At 35.9% G+C, this 24,224-nt stretch overlaps 1 protein-coding gene across 1 annotated transcript in view; it reads left to right on the forward strand.

Annotated features, from left to right (window-relative positions):
* The window catches only part of XPR1 (xenotropic and polytropic retrovirus receptor 1), a 191,026-nt gene extending 169,318 nt beyond the window's left edge, over positions 1–21,708 (forward strand). Inside the window, exons 12-15 of the mRNA XM_065936157.1 lie at positions 9,605–9,771; positions 13,144–13,283; positions 17,373–17,594; positions 20,524–21,708. Of these exons, the coding sequence (XP_065792229.1) occupies positions 9,605–9,771; positions 13,144–13,283; positions 17,373–17,594; positions 20,524–20,584 (590 nt within the window). The 3' untranslated portion in view covers positions 20,585–21,708. The remainder of the gene's footprint in view (positions 1–9,604; positions 9,772–13,143; positions 13,284–17,372; positions 17,595–20,523) is intronic.
* The last annotated feature ends 2,516 nt before the right edge of the window (positions 21,709–24,224 follow it).

Below are 24,224 nucleotides of genomic sequence, written 5' to 3' on the forward strand. Positions count from 1 at the left end.
TGAACACCCAGGACTGATCTTTAGGATGGACTGGTTGGATCTTCTTGCAGTCCAGGGGACTCTCAAGAGTCTTCTCCAACACCAGAGTTCAGTTATGACTACTTAAGTCTTAATCTTGTTTCCAGTTTTAGTTGTCTATAATTTTAACTCGTGTTTGTTGCTTAATTTTTTTCAGTTTAACTAAGAAAAAAGTTCCTACCCATATGAATGTAGTATCTGAAGGTTTTTTACAGTTTTATAAAGTAAGCACTTGAGAGAGTGTCAAAAACTTTTGGGATCATTTAGTTCAGTGTATTCTTTAAATATCCCTTGAGATTTTCCCTTTGATCCATGAATTATTTAGTAGTGTGTTGTTTAGTTTCCAAGTATTTAAATTTTTTTTTTCAACTATTGACTTTTGTGGCAGATCTTGCTATATGTTCATTGGGCACTTGAAAGAATCTCTATTGTGCTCTTGTAGGGTGGAATGTTTATTAGATCCTGTTAACAAATGATGTTGTTGAGTTCTGTATCCTTGCTTATTTTCTATCTACTTGTTCCATTAGTTGTTGACGAGGAGAGTTAAAATCTCTAACTGTAATTGTGGGTTTGTCTTTTTTCCCATTCAATTCTGTCCATTTTTGCTTCACACATTTTGCTGTTTTGGTTGTTTGGTATAGACACAATCAATGAGGCTTGCTACATCTTCTTGGTGGATTTATTCTGTTATGCTTATATAATGGCCCTGTCTGTTTCCACTAATTTTCTTTGCTCTGAAATCTGCTTTATTTGATAGCCTTCTTGTGGTCATCATTTCTTTATTTTTAGTTTTGAGAAATTTAATTATAATGTATCTTGGCTTTAGGTTTATTTTATTTGAGGTTTGCTCAACTTCTTGAATCTGTAGCTTTAAGTCTCTTAGCAAAAGTTTGAGGAGTTATCAGCCATTATTTCTTTAAGTACTTTTTCAGCCCCTCTCTATTCTTTCCTTCTGGGCTCTGATGACACATTTTTTATGATTCCACGGATCCTGAACCTCTTCTCTTTTCTTCTTTTTTTAAATCTATTTTCTTTCCAGTGTTTAAGATTTGTAGTTTCTATTCTTCTGTTTTCCAGTTTGCAGACTCTTTCTTCTCTCTTCTCTACTCTGCTATTATGTCTTCTGTTTCTTTGCTGAGACTAGGTATTTCCCTGGTGATGCTTTTAATTTTTTCACTGTTTCAAGTATTTATTTACTTAATTGTTCATTAAAGCATTTTCATCAAATAATTCCAGCATCTCTCATCTCATTTTTGGCATCTACTGATTGACTTTTTTCCTTCAATTTGTTATCTTCCTTGTTCTTGGTATGACTAGTGAGTTTCAATTGAAAACTGGGTATTTTGTATATTTATTTTTATTAAAATGAATAGAAATTACATATTATAGTATACTTCATTATTAGAAAGGAAATGTCTCATTTAATATAACTAAAGCAAAGATGGAGATCATTAGGCATGCTGTTAGCAAGTTTTAAGTGTCAGTGCCAACATGTTGGTTTTGAAGAGATTATCTGTGTTCTGTTATAAAGAGTAAAAATGAAAAATGTCTGTAAGATGCTGGGAATTATGTCATTAAATATTATGTCTAAAAGACAAGATACAATAAAGGGTTTTATTTTTTTTATTTTTAGTTCTTAGGAAACTAAATCCTCATACAAGATGTACATCTGTTACTTGACTTTTTCATATTCAGCATATACAAGTTTTTAGAGACACATTGTATGTGTAGGCTGCCAGGAACCATTTGCCTTCCCCAAATATTTGTTGGAATGTAAGGCATTGTGCAGAAAGTTTAAAAATGAGTAAAACACAGTGCTTGCCCTCAATTCAACTTGGCAAATGTTGAGTTCCTGCTGTGTGAAGTGGAGTACATAGGCCCTGAAAAAATGCTTACATGAGATCTTTCCCTAAAAGACATTACAATTTAATGGAATAATACAAACACATATACAATTCACTCCATTTTGAAGTTTGATTCTTTTTAAAATAGTAGATAGGGTATAGTCTTGTAGGAAAGAGAGAAAAACTATGTTTGCATGTTTGCATGCTAAATCACTTCAGTTATATCCAACTCTTTGAGACCCTATGGACTGTAGCCTGCCAGGCTCCTCTGTCCCTGGGATTCTCCAGGCAAGACTGGAGTGGGTTGCTAGGCCCTCCTCCAAGAGATCTTCCCGACCCAGGGATCAAACCGGTGTCTCCTGTGGCTCCTGCACTGCAGCTAGATTCTTTACTGCTGAGCCACCGGGGAAGCCCCAAAAGTATGCTTATATAATAATAGAAGAAAATATAAGCACAAAGTATTTAGCTCATCCCTTTTCTCAAGACCTCCAACCCAGTCTTCCCCTGTTTACTTTAACAGACTACCTTTGTCTCCTACTACCCTGAAAAAATTGAATTTAGCAGGTTCCTTCAGCTGTCTTCCACCTATATACATACTTTTTTAATCCAAACCTATTCTCATCATATTTTCCCCAGACTTGGGAACAAGGTTAGTGCTGTGACCTTATTTCCTCATATCTCTTTCAGGATCTTGCTCTAGCAGTCACCCGTTTTCTTTCCTAAGTCTTCAATCTTTTCATCATCACTGGCTCTTTTCCTTCAGCCTATATATATGCTCAACAGTCTCTCACCCTAAAAAGACTTTCCTTATCTCAGTAAGCCATCTGGTCTAGCCTGTTTCCTTTTCTCATTCCTACCTCTGAAAACAGTACTCTGCCTTTCCTTATTGTCTCTATTCTGATAGTCATAATGACTTTATATAATAACTTAAACATATTTATGAACCTTGAAATGTTTACAAATACAGAATTAAAATTTATTTTGAAAGAGTTAAGAGAAGGTCTGTAACATTTGAAAGAGCTCTCATCTCTTCAGATCTTTGGTATAAAGAAACACAGGGAGAATAAACTCAACCAAGTTTAGTCAAATGCAATACAGATAGAAGACTTCTATTTCTGATTATGTCATTGCCCTTTTTACAGAAGAGGCTTGTATTATTTTGATGCTTCCAAAATGGTTTCAATCACTGACTACATGTATATGACTCCCCAGTCTGTATCTCAAGATTATTTCTATTTCCAGTTGTTTTCTGGCCATCTTCCACCTTGATGTCTCATAGGTATCTCAAAGTCAGTATTCCAAAACTAAACATTTTTATTCCCTAAGGTTTCTTTAGCACCACACTCACCAGTGTTTTCTACCTCAGTTCTTGGCACTGTCTCACCCAGTCAGCCAGGTTAAAAACTAGGAGTCCTCCTTTGGGGCTTCCCTGTGGTCCAGTGGTTAATAAGACACTGCTCTTCCACTCCAGGGGCCACAGATTTGATCCCTGATTGGGGAACCAAGATCCCATATGCCTTGCAGCGTGGCCAAAAAAAGAGGGAAAACAACAGCAACAATAGATAGGAGTCATCCTTGACTCTACCCTTCTCATCTTCACACTTCACCAAATTCTGACAATTTTAGTTCCTAAATATTTCCCAGATTTTGCCTGACCTCTCTATACCTTATATTTGCTCTCAATTCTGGTCCTTATCTTTTCTCACTGAGCTACCACAAGAGCCTTTTCATTAATATACCACTTCCAATCTTCACTCCTCATAGTCATCTCATTTATAGTATCTAGCACTGCATTATTCAGTAATGTAGCTACTGGCTACATGGAGCTATTGAACACTTAAGACATGTCTAGTCAAAGTTGGTATAAGTTTTACATGTGAAATACAAGCTGAATTTTGTAGACTTGGTATGGAAGAGTGTAAAAGGTCTCCCTAAGAATTGTATGTATTATATTATTATTGGTCATACATTAAAATAACATTTTAGGTATATTAAATATATTATTAAAATTATTTTTACCTGTTTCTTCTTAGCTTTTAAAATATGGTTACTAGGAGATTAATATTATGTATGTAACTCTTCCTCTAGCTTTTCATGTAGCTGGCTCCTTTTTACTACCCAGATATCAACTTAGAGATCTTCTCTGCCTGTACACTATCTAAAGGAATTCCACCAGAATCGCTCATGTCACCATGTTCTGTTCATGGCACTTTTCACTATCTGAAATCGTCTTGTTTATTTGTGTCTACCCCAAGTAAGTAGTAAACTTTGTTAGGGTAGGAAATTTGTCCACTGGTGAATTAGATTCATAACTGTGTACATGATGTCTAGAATAATACCTGGCATTTAGTAAGTAGGTGTTCATTTGTTGATCGAATGATCTCTACTCTTTGATATGGCTCTCTCTGCCTCACAAACCTGATTAACTCAAGACTTAACTTTCAAAACTCAACTCAAGTAGCACTTCCTCCAGGAAGCCTTTCCTGGCTGTTTTCCCTCCTGAAAGTCTTAACCTGTTGATTCCCTCTCTATACACAGTTCTGTAGTTACACTTACACACTGTGCTTTTGTTCGTTTTACATCTCTCCTCTTTCACACTTAACCCCTAATAATTCTTCAGTATATTTCTATTCTCTAAAATATACCTGGTTACCCAGTAGAAAACAGATTTTTCTTTGCAGCTGATCTAATATATGTACATAAAACACAGCTTATAGTAGTAGACACTCAGTAAACATTTGTTGAATGAATAAATGAATTCCTGTGTCCTTTTTTATAAAAACAATATAACAACATTAAACACTCCTTTAAATAATTTATAAAATATCATCACCCTGTTAGTAACTGTTTTCTTTAGGCCACTTCCTTTTTCTTTTAATTATACAAGTAAAACATGGATATGTATATATCACTGTAAAAAACAAAATTCAAATAATACATAAGTAAAGTTAAAAATGAATCCCCTTAATAATCATATTTTCTTCATCAGAGATAGCTACCTCTGTCTTTTTCTATTAACATCATGTTATATACAGTATGAAATAGTAATATGTGTATAGTTTTTAAATTCTGCTTTCCAGATACCTTGGAAATATTTTTAATATTGCTTAATAGTTTATGGTGCTATTTTTTTGAGTTGAGATGGTCTTAGAGAAATGGTGCTGTCTAGTAAAAAAAAAAAACTTCCTTTGATTAGGATTCCTATTACTAGCTTCCTTATTTATCCTTAGGCCTAGTGATTTCCATTTTTGTCTGTCATTTTAAGATTATGAATTTTCTATAATCACAGAGTTGAAAAGAGATAGAGTCTGGATTCAAACCCAGATCTTCTAACTTCAAACCTACCTATCTTTCCACTTACTGACTGTCTCGCTGACCTTCAGCTTTCTTAACTTTAAAATGGGAATATAATGTCTTTCTTGTCTGTTCTGGGATAAATTAATAACCACCTAAGGAGGTATAGCACATGTGACCTCAGATATTAACTGAAATGTGTTTAAAGATCACAGAAGTTTGTAGATCCATTAATTTTCAGAGACTCATGTTAGTCTCATAATTCAGTGCTTTGATGTTTTTAGGTTATAGGAGTAGAACTAGGAATTTGCTAGATGCCAAATTCATTCATAACTCAGCTTACCTATATAGGTTTGGGCTTTGAAAACAGTGTCCCCAGTCTGTTTTGTTTCCTTGTTTAATTTAAGATTAAAAACTAGTAAGCTATTACCAGAGTAGAAAGGTTTTGGTTGAAAGAACACTGTTCGCTTTACATACAGTGCCACTTTTTTCATATTTAACCTGCTGGCTGTCTCTTTAGACCCCATGGACTGTAGCCCGCCAGGCTCCTCTGTTCATGGAATTCTCCAGGCAAGAATGCTGGAATGGGTATCCATTCCCTTCTCCAGGGGATCTTCTCAACCCAGGGCTTGAACCCAGGTCTTATTGCAGGTCTTTACCGTCTGAGCCATGAGGGAAGCCCATATTTAATATATCCTTCATGAAATATTGCTCAGGATGATGTCCACATGTGATTTTTTTCTTTTTTTTTCTTTAGCAGTTTTCCTAACATACTCTTTTGCTTTATCTTCCTATGAAGCCTAATAGGTACAAAACTCTAAGAAGTTTATTTGTTTTAGATTCAGTAGATACCGTTACCATCCACATGTCTGGTATTAATTATGCTTCTAATATGGCACGTGTGTAATAGAAGCTTAGGGTAGAATACCAATAACTTGATTTTCTGTGATTCTGAACATTACTAAAGTGGGCTACCAGAGTTAGCCAACAGAGAATTAGATGTAATTGCTTGCCTAAAGTGATAATATCTTCCTGATACAATCCCTGAATACCAATGAAGGCGGATAATTTCAGGGAGACGCACTCCTCATTTAGGAGATGGGAAAGATCAAGTAACAGTGATAATTAAAAAGAGACCAAAAATACAGCCTATGTAGACCGGGTGCATGTTAACCATTGTTTGAAGAAGTTCATAAGATAAAAATTACTTATTCTAAAATACTATATTAAAATATTTTTTAAGTCAGTAAGTTCTTGTGTATGTTTCATAGAAACTTCATAGAAATAATATGGGCTTAAAGGAAGGCAATTTAGCCCATTGTCCCATTTTAAGAATTATATTCTGAAGATGGATAAGTGAAAAGTGAAAGTGTTAGTCACTTAGTCATGTCTGACTCTCTGTGAGCCCATGGACTGTAGCCTGCTAGGTTCCTCTGTCCATTTTAATTTCGAGGCAGGAATTCTGGAGTGGGTAGCCATTTCCTTCTCCAGGGGTTCTTCCCTACTCAGGGATCAAACCCAGATCTCAAACCCAGGTCGCCCATGTTACAGGAAGATTTTTACTGTCTGAGCCACCAGTGAAGCCCATATTCTAAAGATAGAACTTGTATTTAAAAGCTAGAAGAAATAACAGAAAATTAGCACATTATTTTTAGCTTCATTATTAATTCCTTTTTCTGTCTTTTTCTCTGTTGATCTTATTTTGAAAGTATGATGAATGAATTGTATTACATTGCTAAATTTGCTTTATTCTTTACAAACTTTAGTAGATGAGTTACAGATTTTTTTGTATGCAACCATGATGCTAATTATTGAAAATATTACTCAGCTAGACTCTATGTCTGTATATAGAAGGAAGTGAACAGGTCATAACATATCTGACTAAAGCTATGTAGTAAGTAAATATTATGTTAAAAATTTTAAATTGATATTTTGTATAGCACCGTGCTATAGTACAAATATTAACCCAGTTTGCTTTTGATGGAGGAAAGTTTTGTGGAAATAGTTTAAACCTTAAAATGTGCTTATATCCAAACTTGACTGTTCATTAGAATCAGCTATGGGCCATTTAAAAAACTTGTATTTCTGTTCCCTGCCACTGACTTTCCAGGAGAAGAATGTGAAACAGTGGTGTCCTGGCATGTTTAAAATAGTAGTTCTCATCCAGGAATGGGAATGGGGCTGGGGCACTGATTTGCAGTGTTTGCTGATTTCCATGGTGTAAATACAGACTGCCACCATAGCCAATTTCAAGCTACTAAGACGATTCATGTGGAATGTTGGGAGATGATAAACAGTATTTCCATTATATAGATACAATAAACACATATAACCTAAAAGAACAAATAATATCATTTTAGTAAAATAATTAGGAAGTGATGAATCTGAGTTTTCATTGCCTTTGTTTTTAATATAGCAGATTATAAGTTTATGTAATTTAACTTAAAATGACTGTGTTTAACAACCAGTTTGCAAAGTTTTTGAAAATTTATTAATCAGCTCATAAAACTGGTACAAACTGTTGCTAACAACACACTGGAGCTCAGAGATAAGTGTATCTTTTTTTAACCAACTAAGTAGCTCTGATGAAAGCAACCTGCCAATCAGGTATTTTTCTGAAGTATGGATCTAATCCTAAGGCACAAGAAAGCATTCCACAATCAGACCCAGAATGTCTTCCAGCCTCATTTCAAAGCATACCCACTCCCCCACATCTTCTGTTTCACCCACACTAGACTTAGATTACTTGAAGCTTCTCAAAAAATGCCTTGCACTTTCCCACCCTCATGCCCTTTCATTAGTTTCTTTTAGCCTTGAATAGCCTTGTCTCATCTGCCTGACTTTTGCAACACTGTTTGTTTATTCTTCTAGAAATAACTCAAATGCTGCTTCCTCTTATTTCAGACTTTTGGAAACAGTCCCATTCTCCTTGATGTTCTCATAGTACTTTGCTTATTTTATTTTGAGCTGCAGTTTATCATCAATAACAAATGGCCATTTCAACTAAATAGATTATAGATGTTTAAAGGGTACCTTTGAATAATACTGTACTTAACACCTTAATATATAAAATGATTAATAAGAACTTTTTGTTTGCTTGGTTGCTTGGTGGTACGGTGAGGCTTGTGGGATCTTAGTTCCCTGACCAGAGATGAACCCAGGCCCTGGCAGTGAAAGCACCAAGTGCTAATCACTAGACAACCAGGGAATTTCTAGCACTTGTTTATTTTAATAGGAAGGATTATGGATAATGCATGATACAGCCTTTACTTTCTAATTGTTTGAGAAAGTAACTGAAATTTAAACTTTTTTTGAATTAGGTTACACCTTTTTTTTTTCCTGATGATTGAGGACCATGTAGTAGTAATTATATACCTATGCCGTATAGCCAGAAAACAGAAATAACATCATAATAACTTTCAGACTTAGCAAAGAAGAGTTTCATTGGAAAATATACAAAGCACTTAAGAGTGAAAAAGATAAAGTTGTGTATTATTCTGCTTTAGTGCACTTTACAGTGTTGTCAGCTTAAAACCCTCATAGCTCAGTTGGTAAAGAATCCACCTGCAATGCAGGAGACACCGGTTTGATTCCTGGGTTGGGAAGATTCCCCTGGAGAAGGGATAGGTTACCCATTTCCATATTCTTGGGCTTCCATGGTGGCTCAGCTGGTAAAGAATCCGCCTGCAATGCAGGAGATCTGGGTTCAATCCCTGGGTTTGGGAAGATCCCCCGGAAAAGGGAAAGGCTACCCACTCCAGTATTCTGGCCTGGAGAATTCCATGGAACTGTATATAGTCTGTGGGGTTGTGAAATATCAGACATGACTGAGTGACTTCATCATTAAATAAAATCCAAAAGGAGCAAAAATGTGGTTTGAGAGAAATTTGCTTTCATATATGTTCTTAAGGATACATTCCTTATCAATCTGTTGCTTTCTAGCATTTTATCTAGAATTAAAATTACCTGTTTTCACAAGAAGTATTGATAAGATCTAAGTATAGGAAAGAAATGTTCTAAAGTAAAAACAATCCAAGAATTTCTCAAAGTAAATGCAGCACATCCCTTGTTAATGGTGTTTCATACATTTTTTTTAAATATTTGACCCAAAGCTGCCACCTGATGGCAAAAATTAAAATGACAACTTTTGTAATATTCTAAACCTCCATCACAGTTACTTGAAATATTATGTTTTCAGCATTGAGCCTCTAAATTCTAAATGCACTTTTGTATAAATCTTGTATATTAGTTGAATGTTTGATAACTATTTTGAATTTCAGATAAATCAGATTTATTACTTAACTTTTTTTAGATGTGGATCCTACTAAGGAGATTTACTTAAAATCTATTTTTGGAGCTGGAGGAAGAATCTGTTTTTTAATTAGTTTTACTTAATGAAGAATTTTACTCCAATATAGTAATTTTCTCTTTCCCTTTTCTTTCTTCAGAACGAGGTCACTCAGACACCACGGTGTTCTTTTATCTGTGGATCGTCTTTTGTTTCATCAGTTCCTGTTATACCCTCATCTGGGATCTGAAGATGGACTGGGGTCTTTTTGATAAGAATGCAGGAGAAAACACCTTCCTCCGGGAAGAGATTGTATATCCCCAAAAAGTATGTACAAAGAGTGCTTATATTTATTTAAAAAAAACAAAAAACACAAAAACAGAACACTCAGGTGTATTACAGTATATACCCAACACCAGCCTACTTAAAGAAAATAATTACAAAAAATTGCTAATCCATTCAGTCAGTAAAAATGTGCCAGATGTTAACTAAATTCTGGGTACTGTAGGAAATAAAAACAGTAAAATTCTGGTTCTCAAGGAGGCTATAATCTATGTTCTAAATAGATAAGTAAACAGATTGCAATACAATGTAATAAAGACTAGAATAGAGGAATACATAACTATCATTTATGATTTGTTTTTTAACATGCAATTACCTATGTCTCATGAGTCTTAGGGAGAAGCCTGGTGGGCTGCAGTCCATGGAGTTGGCTACAGTTCATGGGGTTGTGAAAGAATCAGGCACGACTTAGCAACCATACCATACCCTATGTCTTAAATGCCCTCTTTCCCCTTAGTTTACCTTGCAAATTCTTGTTCCTTCTTTTTATTTTCAATTTACCTCATTTTTTTTAGCATTCTACATCAAGGTGCTTGTTTATTTTTAAATTTTATTTATTTATTTTTGGTCACGCTACATAGCTTGTGGGATCTTAGTTCTCTGGCCAGAGATCAAACCCATGTCCCCTGTAGTGGAAGCTCAACGTCTTAACCATTGGACTTCCCTGGAAATCCCTTGTTCCTTTTTAAAAGTCAGTTTGTTCCTTTCTCTGAGAAGCCTTTCTTATTTCTCCAAGCATAATTAGCCAATCATCCTAGTTCCATTTTATGCTATACAGACTTCCATTATGGCAGTTATCACATTGCATTTTAATTACCTGTTTAGGTATCTATATCCCTTACTATCCAGCATAGTCCCAGGCATACAGTAGACCGTGTTTGTGGAATGAATGAATGAATAAATAAATACTTGACTGAATGAACAGTGCTATGAAAGCATAAAGGAAAGAGGGGTGCCTGACTTTGCTTGGGTACATCAAGAAGGCTTTTCTTTTCATTTATTTCAATCAGTTTTCTTAAAGTTTTGATTTTATCCAAAAATACATGGATAATTACTTGAGAATCATTTGAGTACCTTATCTAAATTATGAATGAAAGGATGAGAAGGACTGTATTAAAAAGTCAAAAGACCAAAAGTATCTTTACTCAGATATTGAAAGAAATTAAACAATGAATTGGGAATCCGTATAAGTGAATTTTAACCCCAACTCTCTCACTAATGAGCTATATAACTTTAGACAACCAGACTGCAGTGTATTCTCTAAGGTAGGGTGTTATATACTAGATTATCTCTTGATCCTTTCCCAATCCTAAAGTTCTGTGATGCAGAGGGGAGTATAAATTGGGTCACTAATATTTTATACTATGTCAAAATGTCACCAATACTTCAGAATTGCACTTTGAAAAGTATGTGCCTGTGTAATATGTAATTGCTGCTTAGGGAAGGCTATTTTCAAGTGTGAGGATTGAAAATAAATGTTAGACTGAATATGATGAATGATATGTTAGGGTAACTTCATATAAACAAATGAAGGCCGAAAAGGAGATGTTCATTGACAGTGATTTTTAAGTCTCATTTGAAAAGAAAATTAAAAAAAGTAATATTAAGCACAAGTCAGACAGCAGACATGTGTTCAAGAAAAGATGGCCTTTTGTTCACCAAATGCATGTGCCTTTGCTCCTTGTACTGTTCTTGCCTTACTGAGAGATATAATACATTTCTATCTTCTTTTGATGGTTGCTTTGATGAGCTATTTATATCTTTAGATAAATGTTAATCTGTTCATCTTTTAAGTACTAACTTTTTTATTTCTATGTAATAAAATTAGTTAATAGAATCTTCCAGTTTCTTTGTTATTATGTATTTTTATGACCCATTTTAGGGTCATAATATGCTTTTGTACATTAGACTTTACAAATATATAAGAAAAACGTCCTAGAGGATCACCATACCCCTCTCAGCTTTGAAGGGGCAAATATTGGAGTTAAATTTATTGTGCTAAAAAAGGGAAGAAGCTATTTGTGAAGTTCAGTGGGTCTTCATTTAAAAATTAAGAACACAGCTATATGAACCTTAAAATAAGTTTCTTGGCATTAACAGTGCATTCTGTTGAGCACCATACCGAGGTCCAGGAAGCATTTATGTTATCTCCATATTAAAACTTAACTTTTCTGTATCTCCTGACCTCAAGTTAAGTGTATTCCTCCCAAAAGACTTTTAATTTTTGATAACATCAGCTCCCACATCAGTCAGCTGTGGATCTGCTTGATTGGCTCTTAAAGACATATGAAATTGCAGCTTTTCATCGAGACATCTAATAATGATTTCACTGCATGTGGATTTATCCAAAAATTACATTATCGCTGTATTGAATGGCTGGGGGAAAGAACAAAGAGATATGTTAATGTGTTAAAAAATCTTCATAAAATTAATCATAGTAAGCAGTGAATAATGTCTAAAATTGAATAATCAAGATATAGCAATATACACACATTATTTAGAAATGTGGAAGATAAATGTTCAAAATTTGAAGATGTTTGTCTCTAGAGAATAGGACAAGAGGAGGACTGCTGTTCCTTTTGTTTAATAGCCTTCTACCATGACTGACTGATATTCCTTTGCTGACATTCTTTTAATAAAATAAAATGCTGTGAATTAATACTTAGCAGTTCTAGTTCCCATAAGATGTTGTGGCCTTTAAACACATATTTTTAAAGAGCTGGATATCTCGGAATGAATAGCAAGTCCGTGATTACAGTTCCGGTCAGTTGGCAGTTTGTGTCCCTAAGACTTTCGTGGCTAAAACTGAAAGAATTAGTTGAATGCTTGTCTTCCCCATGTGGAAACAGAACATTCCTTAAATTTAATTGTCTGTGAAAGCTAAGCTTTGTGTTATTTTCTGACATCAAAAAAGAAGGAAAAACTTTTTTCAAATGAAGGGTAAGGCAATTTGAAAGTAAAAGTGCAAATAACAGTTAATAAATCTCATATTTTCTAATTTGAACTATTGAGCTATTATTAGTGTATCACCTACATTTTAGAATGTCTTCTCAGTCAGCTCGAGGATCTCATCTGGTTTGTATTTCTGGGGTCTAGAAGAGAGCCTAGTACACAGTATGGGAATGAAGTATTAATATATTTGTTAAAGGATCACTGAAATTCAATAAAACTTCATTTTGAATATTGTCCTATCTATGAAAAAAACTAAATTGGTGAAGTCTTTTAAAATATAGAACTCTTTACTTAGTTTACTCACTCTTGTCAGTATGATATGTGACTCTTGTTTACTGTACTAGGTGTGCTTATTTGTAAGAAGCATGATGGTCCGTTTACTCATATTTGCTTATTATCCCTCAGGCCTACTATTACAGTGCCATCATAGAGGACGTGATCCTGCGCTTTGCTTGGACTATCCAGATCTCAATTACCTCCATGACTTCGTTGCCTCATTCTGGGGACATCATTGCTACTGTCTTTGCTCCCCTTGAGGTTTTCCGGTAAGCAGACTACTGTAAAGTTTATCAGAGATTTTTTTTTTACCTAAAATGTTACTCAATACTTACAAATTAGATTTCATTAAAAACTTATACCTGAAAAGCTTAAAATTTCCAGCTTTTCTCGACTTCTCATCTGCCTCAGTGTTGGAAAATTCTGACTGTAGGACTAAGACATTAATTCTTACAAAGTTATGCTGATGATAACGTTTTTAGAAGCTTTTTTTTTTTTTTTAGAATTGGACTCCCATTTGAATATCTAAATGACTAATGAACATATGGAAATGTTCTTTACATGATTAGTCACCAGAGAAATGCAAGTTAAACCTACTTTTGATACAGCTACTCACCTATAAATGCTAAAATGAAAACTACAGACACACCAATTATTGATAAGACTATAGAACAATTGGAATTTACAAACACTGCAAGTAGGAGGAAACTAACTAGTATAATAGCCACTTTGGAAAACTCTTTGTCAGTATCCACCGAAGCTGTGCATGAACTCCTTGGTATATAGCAAACAGAAATGCTTACCTAAGGCCACCAAGATCCACATACAAAAATGTTCACAATAATATTATTTGCAGCAGACCAAAGTGGAGCTTACCCAAGGGCCTAATAATATTAGAGCAGATAGATAAATTGTGATATTTACACACATGCAAATCTATTCAGTAATGAGAACAAAAGACTAAATACAAAAACATGAATGAATCTCACAAAGCAAAGTATTGATCCAAAGAAGTTAGCCACAAAAGAGTATGTCCCTGTATGAGTCCAAATTTATGAAGTTCAAAAGCAGGCTAAATTTGTCTATGGTATTAGAAGTCAAAATAGTATTTGCCCTTGTGGGACAGTGAGTGGAAGTGGCACCAGGATAACCTCCTTGAGTGGGGAGTAAGGTGCAGTAATGTTCTGTTTCTTGAAATGTGTGCTAATTACACAATGGGTTCAATTTGTTAATATTCATTATGCTGTGCCCATCATACTTGTTCACTTCTCTGAATGTATGTTACACTTAATATGTTTTTAAATTAAAAACAAATAATTGAGCTCCATTAGAAGGGTTGTGAGTAGAAATAGGGAGGTAAAAAGTCTTAGAACAGAAATTAGAATTAAAATCTTTTGAGGATCATACTTCACAATTTAGCATCTGGGTTATTTAGCTCACCTTCTCAGTGGAAACAATAAAAGTGTCAGATAAATGTTTTTTTAATATTCCTAAAAACATCAGTGATCTGACATGATAGCCCAAACTCTTAAGTGAAGGCAGGTACCCCATGATAAGCAGAACACTAAAGCTGATTTTGCATAAAGAAATTTGCCAAACCAAAAGACTTTGAGATTCATCTGTGATAGCCAATTCAAATTTGTATGCACCTAATACATAGCTTGAAAATAGTAAAATGAAAGTTGACATTGCTAGAAAATAAAAGTAGATAAATTTATAATTTTCGAGGAAAATGTTAGCATACTTTTCTCAGTATAAACCAGTAATCAGGGCTTCCCTGGTGCCTCAGTTGGTACAGACTCCACCTGCCAATGCAGGAGACATGAGTTCGATCCCTGATCCAGGAAGATCCCATATGCCATGAAGCAACTAAATCTGTGCACTACAACTGTTGAACCTGTGCTCTAGAGCCTGCAAACCACAACTGCTGAGCCCATGTGCCACAATTACTAAAGCCTCTGAACCTTAGAGCCCGTGCTCTGCAATAGGAAAAGCCACAGCAACAAGAAGCCTGCACACTGGAACTAGAGAGTAGCCCCTGCTTGCCACAGCTAGAGAAAAGCCCACACAGAAATGAAGACCCAGCACAGACAAAAATAAATAAATAAAATTTTAAGAAAAGAAAGTAATCAATTAGCTAACTTGACTTAATTGACATATGTAGAGCATTGTGTACAACCCAGCTACTAAATACAAATGTTTTTAAATACACATGGGACATTTACCAAAATTAACCGTGTGTTGGGCTGTATAAAAGAAGTCTTAACAAATGTTGGAAAAGTAAAATCACAAAAAGATACCTGAAAATTCACAAACATTTAGAAATTTAGCAGCATATATATAAATAATCCATGGGTTGAAGTTGAAATTGCAATGGAAATTTTAAAGTAATTCTGAATAGAAATGTCATTGAAATTCTCCATCACCACCACCTCCCCCCATTCACTTCTTTATCTTTCATGTATGCTGCTTTAATTTTTTTTCTAGTAAAAAAAAAAAAAAAGAGGTAGCTCAATTACTTTTATTCTTGATTTTTTCTTTTTAAAAAATTATTTGGTTAAAAGCATCAGATGTTATATCACCCATTTAAAGCAGAAGCAAAAAAGATCCTTTGAATCTTTTTTCTTCCTGCAACTACTGCCCATTTTTGTGCTCTCTTTTACAGCAAAACTCTTCAAGAGATAACTTTACTTGCTATCTCTGCTCTCTGACTCCTTCCCATTCTCCCTTTAATTCATCTCGTCCTCTTCCTCAGTACTCAAACTAAATGGCTTTTGTTAATAATTAATAACAGCAGCAAACACTAATGTGTTGTCTTCTATGTACCTGGCACTGTTCCAAGCACTTTACATGTACTAACTTAGTGAATCCTTACAACAGTCTTGTCAGATAAGTACTGCTTTTGTCTCATTTACTGATGAAGCATAAGTTAAGTAAATCATCCAAGGCTGTTACACCTAGTAAGTAGCAGATCCCTGATCTGAATCTAGACAGTCTCCCAGAATCTGTGCTCTTAGATCATATTGCCTCTTTATCCTCTACCTAAATCCAGTGGTGGTTCTTCTATCTGACTTTACCTCTCAGCAAAGCTCTTCATTTGATTTCTCAGGAACTACTCTCTTCTGTCTCACGGTCTGTTCCATCTCGATTTGTTTACTGGTTCTTTTTCCTCTTCCCAAATTGTAAATGTTGCATGCTCTAGGGTTTGATCCTCTTTTACTCCTCTCCTCCACTTATTCCTAAGCCCCTCTGACTTGAAATTCTGTTCTTATGCTGTCTGTAGTCCTAGTCTCTCCCTTGAACTGCAAACTCATATCCATCTAGCTACTGAATTTTCCTCTTGGGTATCTAATGGCAATAGAAACAACTCAGATCTCTAGTAAATGGTGTCACCATTCACTGAAAACAGAAACCTGAGACCACCCACATCCAATGTCCAGTAAGCCTCATCTTCATAAATAAATCCTGTCTGTCTGCTTCTCATCACCTCTGTTATCCCCACCTGTATCTAAGTCTCTGTCATCTCTTTCCTGGACTACTACAACACCTTCTAATTGATCTCCCTTCAGCTGTCTTTGATCTCTTCACAGTGCAGCAGATAGATTGATCTTAAATCACATTATTCTCCAGCTCAGAACTCCTTGTTTTCTGTCACACTGTAAGTCTAAACTCTATACTGTGGCTTTTAAGGCTGTCTGTGGATCAGGCCCTTCTCTTCCTCTCCATCTTCATCTCCTGCCATTTTAACCTTCTTGTTCCATTCCAGCCCCACTGACATTGCTGTTGTTTTAACACACCAAAGTCCTCTCCAGTGTGGGACCTTTTGTACTTGCTGTTTCCTCTGCCCCAGACTCTTTTCTTTAGAATTTTACCTGACTTGCTTCCTTACATCATTCAGATTTCTGCTAGATGTCATCTCTTCAAAGAAGCATGTTCTGTACCCCTGCCCTGCTTTATTTTCTTCAGAGCACATACTGTTAACTAATTGTTTATTTGTTTAATACCTGTCTCTGTTATTAGGAATTACACTTATACAGGCATAGGCTTTGTCTCTGTCATACTGTGGCCTTTCCTGTCATACTGTAGGTATTCAATAAATATTTGTTCAATAAAGTGAAAGAATGAGCACTCTGAACCTGTGTTCTATGAGTCCCTTTCCTTTGCCTATTCCGTTTTGTCCCCTTCCCCCCAACACACACACCACCTTTTTCTATTTTAATATTCTAGTCCTTAATTCCTTTGTGTGCGTGTGTATTTCCATGAGTGGAAAGTTGATGTACTTGGAGCTCTACAGGTGATAGTAGTAGTATATTCAAATTTTGTAAGTAATTCACCTACTCCTACCCCATTTTGCTAAGGCGATTTGTGTGGAACTTCTTCCGCCTGGAGAATGAACATCTGAATAACTGTGGTGAATTCCGTGCTGTGCGGGACATCTCTGTGGCCCCTCTGAATGCCGATGATCAGACGCTGCTAGAGCAGATGATGGACCAGGAAGACGGGGTTCGGAACCGCCAGAAGAACCGGCCGTGGAAGTACAGTCAGAGCATATCCCTGCGCCGGCCTCGCCTCGCCTCTCAGTACGTACGGCTGCCACTTCTGTGAGATGCGTTCCCTTCAGGTTTTAGTACTGGGTAGCATTTAAGTTTGGAGAAGGAAATAACAACCCACTCCAGTATTCTTGCCTTGAGAAATCCGACGGACGGAGGAGCCTGGCAAGCTACAGTCCATGGGGTTGCAAAAGAGTCTGGACATGACTTAGTGACTAAACAACAACATTTAAGTTAAGAAGCAGTCATGTTGAACCTGATGAAATTGCTGGTGTTCAACCATTTTTCACAACCTATGTATAGAATGTCTTAATGGACACATAGTGTAAAAATATCATTAGTATGTTAATTAATGCATTAATTAATACCTACTGATTTGGCTTAAAAGCACACTGGGGAAAACTTGTTAGAGAATAATTTATTTGACTCTTAAGTTATCTTGTATAAGAATCATTTTCAAGTTATAAATTTTAGGAACCCTGGTTCTGCCACTTGACGTCTGTGTCATCTTGGCCAAATCACTTAATTTCTCTCTATTATTGCTCATCTGGAAATTGGGATTAGCATGGTCCCTGTTCAGAGGGTAGCTAGGTAGATTATTTGTTATGACTTGGAATTTACACCAGTTTCCTCACAGAAAGAGCACAATAAGTATAAGCTATTATTTTTTTACTTTCTTAGTAAATACCTACGGCAATATTTTTATCGGTCATTGACTTTGTATATTCCTAAAAGTTGTTTGGAGGATAGCTGTACCCTCTAAGTGTAGGGTATATGTGGTCACATTTGAAATTTAGAGACAGTAGGTATCACAAAGGATTGGAATGCAAGAGGAGACAGGGCAGTTTTCTGAAGGATAAGGGCGTGTTTGGATAGGCTAGAGGCACAGTAAGGACGTAAAGGTGGAAATGAGGGATGGAAAGAAAAGCCATAACTAGAGCTCGTCACAAATAGTAACAAAACTTAGCTGAATGAAATATGATTGTAAAAGACTGAAAGCTTTATCTTGTAGGCAGGAAGAAGTCACAGAGAATTTTTTCATAGAATGTTATGAAAGTAATATATTCATAACTTTCAGTGGCACTGTGCAACATATATTGGGAAAGGGAAAACTGAAGGCTGGATCAATTAAAAGACCATTGCATTATTCTTAAGTATGGAACATTAAAGACTTGGATTAGGGCGCTTGGAGTAGGACAAAAAAGAGAACAAGGAAACATTTTAAAGGAAGTTAAAAAAAAAAAATTAGAGATGGTAATAACCCACAGGGAGCAGAGGAGAAATTGCCTGAGTGTTCAGATAGAATTTGTAAGTTCTCTAAAGAAGAGAAGGTAGAGAAAAGCAGAGCAAGGAAGTGTCTTAGGGAACAAGCACAAGCAAGAGAAGAAAAAGAACAAACAAAAGGGGTAGGAAAGGAATGGTCAGGGAGGTCAGTAGGAAGAATGTCAGAACAAAGCATGATACCATTACATACAGCAGGAAGCAGAGTTTGAAGAAGCAAGAGGAGGGGATGTGGAGACTGGTAGAGGTAGTAAGGGAAGGTCCACAAAGGGCTGGAAGACAGTGCAATAGATGGTTGTCCCATTGAGCTCCTAAATTTGAAAGTCAAGTCCTCGCTAGTTACCAGCAGAGGGCAATCCAGACATACACTCTTGCTGCTTCAAAAACAAGGAAGCAGTAGATCTTTATGTTCAGTTTCAGATGTTCAGTGGAAAAACACCAGCATATTAGATTGCCTCCAGAGGCAGACATTTAGAACAATGGAGCAGGTTATGTGCAAAGGAGACAGTAGCAAATCTAAAATAAGATCTGAGACTGAATGCTAACTTTGAGACTCATGCAACCATTTAACACATCCTTAACATTTGGAATGTCCATTTCTACCTCTGTCAAGTGATAATAATACCTACTTTACCTCATAGAGCTCATGAGTTGCAGAATATTTTGACTTTATCTAATACTCCATTTTTCATCCTGTACAAGAATCTCTTTTATGGAATCCTGAATAGTTGATTATCTTATTCTGATTAACAGTCATCAGTGATAGTGAAGTTTATAACTATACAAGGCACCTGATTTTGTTGTTGGATATTTACTGTGGTAGATAGCTTATGTTGAAATATGCTTCAGTATAACTTCAGCCAGTTGATCCTCGTTGGGCTTTCTAACATGATTTAATATTCTCTCTTCTGTGTGCTATGCGTAGTCACTCAGTTGTGTCCGACTCTTTGTGACCCCATAGACTGTAGCCCACCAGGCTCCTCTGTCCATGGGGATTCTCCAGGCAAGAATATTGGAGAGAGTTGCCATGCCCTCCTCCAGGGGATCTTCCCAAGCCAGGGATTGAACCCAGGTCTCCCGCATTGCAGGCGGATTCTTTACCGTCTGAGCCACCAGGGAAGCCCCTCTTCTGTGTATACTTGATCAACTGTCATGTCTCTCCTTTAGTCTTAATCTACTGGCCAACCCTCCTGGTTTTTCATGTGTTCCTCAAATGATTTTTCTGTCACCCTCATTGTAATTCTTTGTATTTGTTTAATGCTTTACTGATGCTTTTTATATCCATTCTCTCACTTGATATTCATACTGTCTCCATGAAGTGAAAGCAGTATTATGTAAAAAGGTATCATTATTCCTGCTTTATAGAGATGAAAATTGGCTCTCGGAGAGTTTAAAAAAATACATCATAAAATCTAAACCCCTCCATTGCACATTACACATGACCTGCCATTGTTGTTTCCTTCCTCTGGTTGCAATATAGTTTCTTAGTGTTTTTACAGTAATATCTGAAATTTAATACAGAGCTCTAGGAGCAGTCCATCTGGTGTAGTATATAGTGTCCATGACTGGTTATGATGTATTTTTAATGGTAGTAAGATTGAAAATGTACCTAATACTTTGGATGTGTTTGTATTTTAATAATGGACTAAGTATTTTTTTTCCCTCTCATTACCACTAGATCCAAGGCTCGTGACACTAAGGTATTGATAGAAGACACAGATGATGAAGCTAACACTTGAATCCTCTGAAGTCTAGATTAACATCCTTGGTTTTCCTACTCTACAATTCTTTCCTCGACCAACGCAACCTCTAGTACCTTTCCAGCCGAAAACAGGAGAAGACATATAACACATTTTCCGAGCTCTTCCAGATCGGATCCTATGGACTCCAAACAAGCTCACTGTGTTTCTTTTCTTTTCTTCTTGTTTAATTTTCATTTTCTATTTTTAAAACAAATATTTACTTCATTTTGCCAATCAGAGGACATTTTAAGGAACAAAAATATAGTATCTTCTGGATTGTTTACAATCACAAGGATACAGATACCTATCAGGATGAAGAACAGGCATTGCAAGGACCCTCTGATGGGACGGTACCGAGATACCTCGGCTTCCGCTTGGCCCGGTTTTGACTGGTTGAAACCGGACATTGATTTTTAAATTTTTTGTCAGTTTATGTGGAGAATTTTTTCCTTTCCTTCATACCCAGCGCAAAAGCACTGGCCGCACTTGCAGGGAAAGTGCAACTTAGAGCAGTACCTTCATTCACGAAGCTACTTTTTAATTTGATGTAACTTTTCTTATTTTGGGGAGGGTTGCTGGGTGGGTGGGAAAGATGATGTATTTGTTACATATGGTTTTCTCATTATTTATGAAACTTAACCATAAAAGAATGATATAACTCCTGTACAATGAAGGTGGTAACAGTGAAGACAGGGGAAACTAATGTTGGACAGCATTTGAGGGTTTAGTCCACAATACCTCTTTCATGAGACGACTTGTACCTGTTTGACTTTTCCTTCCTTTCTTTTTAATTTTAAGCCAAAGTTTTATTACTGATGTTTTAAGTTGCTGCTGCTTCTGAATCCTGAGCGTGTCTCCTGCAACAAAGCCTTCACAGATGTCCACGCAACCAGTTGAAATTTATTGAAGAGGTCTGATACATTTTTTTTAAGGAACAGATGTGGAATACATTTGCCCATATTCCAACCGTAACTGAAGTTATGCCTTATTAAGCTTCAACATGTAGGGTAATTGAAGTACAGCCTTTACCAACTTGGGATTAGAAGGCACAGCTATTTCATAGACTCTCTACACCCTCATTGGATAGTTTTTCTTCTGGGCCCACTTACTTTAGCCAGAAGTTGATCAAATTAAAAGTCTGTCTTGGGGAAACCGTGCTTTTGAGAGCATAGAACAAGTTATCTTTCCTCTCTCACTTGACAGCGATGAAACAGAGATTGGCAGCCGTTTCTCCCAGCAGTTTTAAAGGATGAACATTAGATTTCATGCCCTCCTGTGACAGAAAAACTGCTTTTACAATTTGGGGGGCCTAAACTTGGTTATACACAAAAAGCATATTTCTTAGAAATTTCAGACTATAATGGTCTGTACACAATGCTCATTTTCACTTTTGTCTAATTTCTTTCCTATTTCCTAAGTCATCAGATAAACCCAAAAACCCTAAAGGATTTTTCTGCCTTGAATGTGATTGGCATTAAATTTAGCATTATCATTTACTTAGTATTAAAAGCATATAATTACTGCCCCTTAGTATACCCTTTTGTCATTAGCTCTTATGCCATGCATCACAAGTCTTCACTCATCCCTGTCATGATTCCAGGAGATTAATTAAAATTCCTGTTACTACCAAAATTTTACCAATTAACTAACCTTTTCTTTTTAAAGGAATTTTTTCGTCTTTATTCTGTCAAGTTTCCAAAATTTGGTCCCTTCATGAATTGAGACATTTTTTTTTTTCTGAAAAATCACAAATCTCTGTGGTCTTTACTGCTTTGTTTGTCTTGCCAAGCATATTCCTTGGCCCACAACTGAAGAAGAGAAATTTAATTTTTTTTTAAGTTTAAATAAAATGGATCATTTCTAATAATCAGTGGTAACAATCTAGTGACCCTTAATAGATTAAGGGTTGCATTATTTATACTTGGGATTTTTTTTCCTAACTATTCTGGGTTTGTACATTAAAACTATGGGGGAAATATCACTGGTCTGTCCAGAAGGAGCAGTAATTATTACTGAGTTATATAGAAAAGTCCAGTGGACCAGTCATTTCTTGTACAAATAAACTTGGTGGTACTAATGTGTATCCAGAGCAATTTGACTTGTCAGCTTCATTCTCTGTTAGTAAACCTATATAATGACACACAAAATCTTACAGTTGACTTCTGGTATTTTAATTCCCCAGTGTTTTTACTTTAGTGTATCCTATGGCCAGTTTGGTCTTTTTTCAACTATAATGATTCTCAACCCTGATCAGTATTATTTTTTCATAGATAATGCATTGTTCGAATATATTCTTTTTCTGCTGTTGGTCCTATCAGAATAGTTTGTTTGGGAATGATAAGGCTTAGGTAACATTCAGCTTACTTTGACAGATGCTTAAACATGTTTTTAAATACAACAGCTTTATGTTCCTCCTGAAGCTGTAAAGAGAAAAGAAGGCTTTTCCTCATCAAGAGGAAACAGTTTGGAAGATAGAATTTATAATTTTTTCCTCCAGAAAAGGCAATGTGCATTTTTGTCACCTAACTTTTGTATGCTGTAGTTGTGAATGCTGTGTCCTACCTAAAATTTTACTGAAGCGTTTTGTACACTGAAACTCTTCATAGAACTCCTAGGAAATGAACATCACAGAGTTATTTTAAAGGAGCAGCAATCTAACCAAAGGAAAAACTTCACCTGATTTTAGGTTTAGGAAGTCTAGTTTTGTTTTATTTGAGAATCACTCAATTGATGGTATCAGTTAAAATACCCCCAAATGAATGAAAAAGAAGTATTTTTAAAAGAGGATAAAATTTCTTTTTCATTTTGTGATAATATGGAAAGCATTGATGTGTGTAGAGAAAGTTAAAAGACAAAAGTGGCTTATTTTCTATGCACAGATATGCTCCTCTAATTAAGGCTGCCTATACCATTAAAATGGAGTAATTGAGGACTTCATACCATACAGAGAGACAGTAAAATGATCACACATTGTCATCATTTATTAGGTTATAATAGTTATTTTTAAGGTTGGAAAGAGGTTGGAAACATATGTGCAACTTTCTTTTTCCGCATCAGTCCTTTTTCTCCTTAAAAAAGCTGCTTCATTTCAGATACAGAAGCAGTGTTGTGGGAGGAGAATGCCAGTCACCCCAGCAGTAGCATGTGTGAACCCTTAGAGAAGGAAAATGGAGCCCAGCCCCTCGGATTTGTGACATCCCAGTATCCCAACATGTAGTTTGAAGATTTTAACTGAGATTTCGTTAGAAGTAACTTGTTGGTATATGGCATCCTTCTACCATGGTTGACCAAAGTATATTCATGATAACTGGAGAAAGCAGTTCATGCTTTCTTAACTAAGGCAAGTGAAGAATAGGAGAAAATAGCCTATTATTGAGTGTACAGGCATTGATTAACAGACATTTAGTTGAAGAGAAATAAGTTAATTGTGGAGGTAGCAGAGAAGAGCAAGAGGAAGTTGGAGCTTGGCAGCAGAACCGGCAGTGAGGAAAGTGGATGAGCTTGACCACATGGAGGTGATGCTGCCCTTTGCAGTCTTTGCTTTGGGTGGTTATACTGCTGGTAGACACCTGCCTGTTTTGCTACCCTCTTTCTCCACTACTTTCCTTTACTCGGGAAATAGTTCTTTATGCCCAAA

Source organism: Muntiacus reevesi, chromosome 5 (genome assembly GCF_963930625.1).
Source record: "Muntiacus reevesi chromosome 5, mMunRee1.1, whole genome shotgun sequence".
NCBI lineage: Eukaryota > Metazoa > Chordata > Mammalia > Artiodactyla > Cervidae > Muntiacus > Muntiacus reevesi.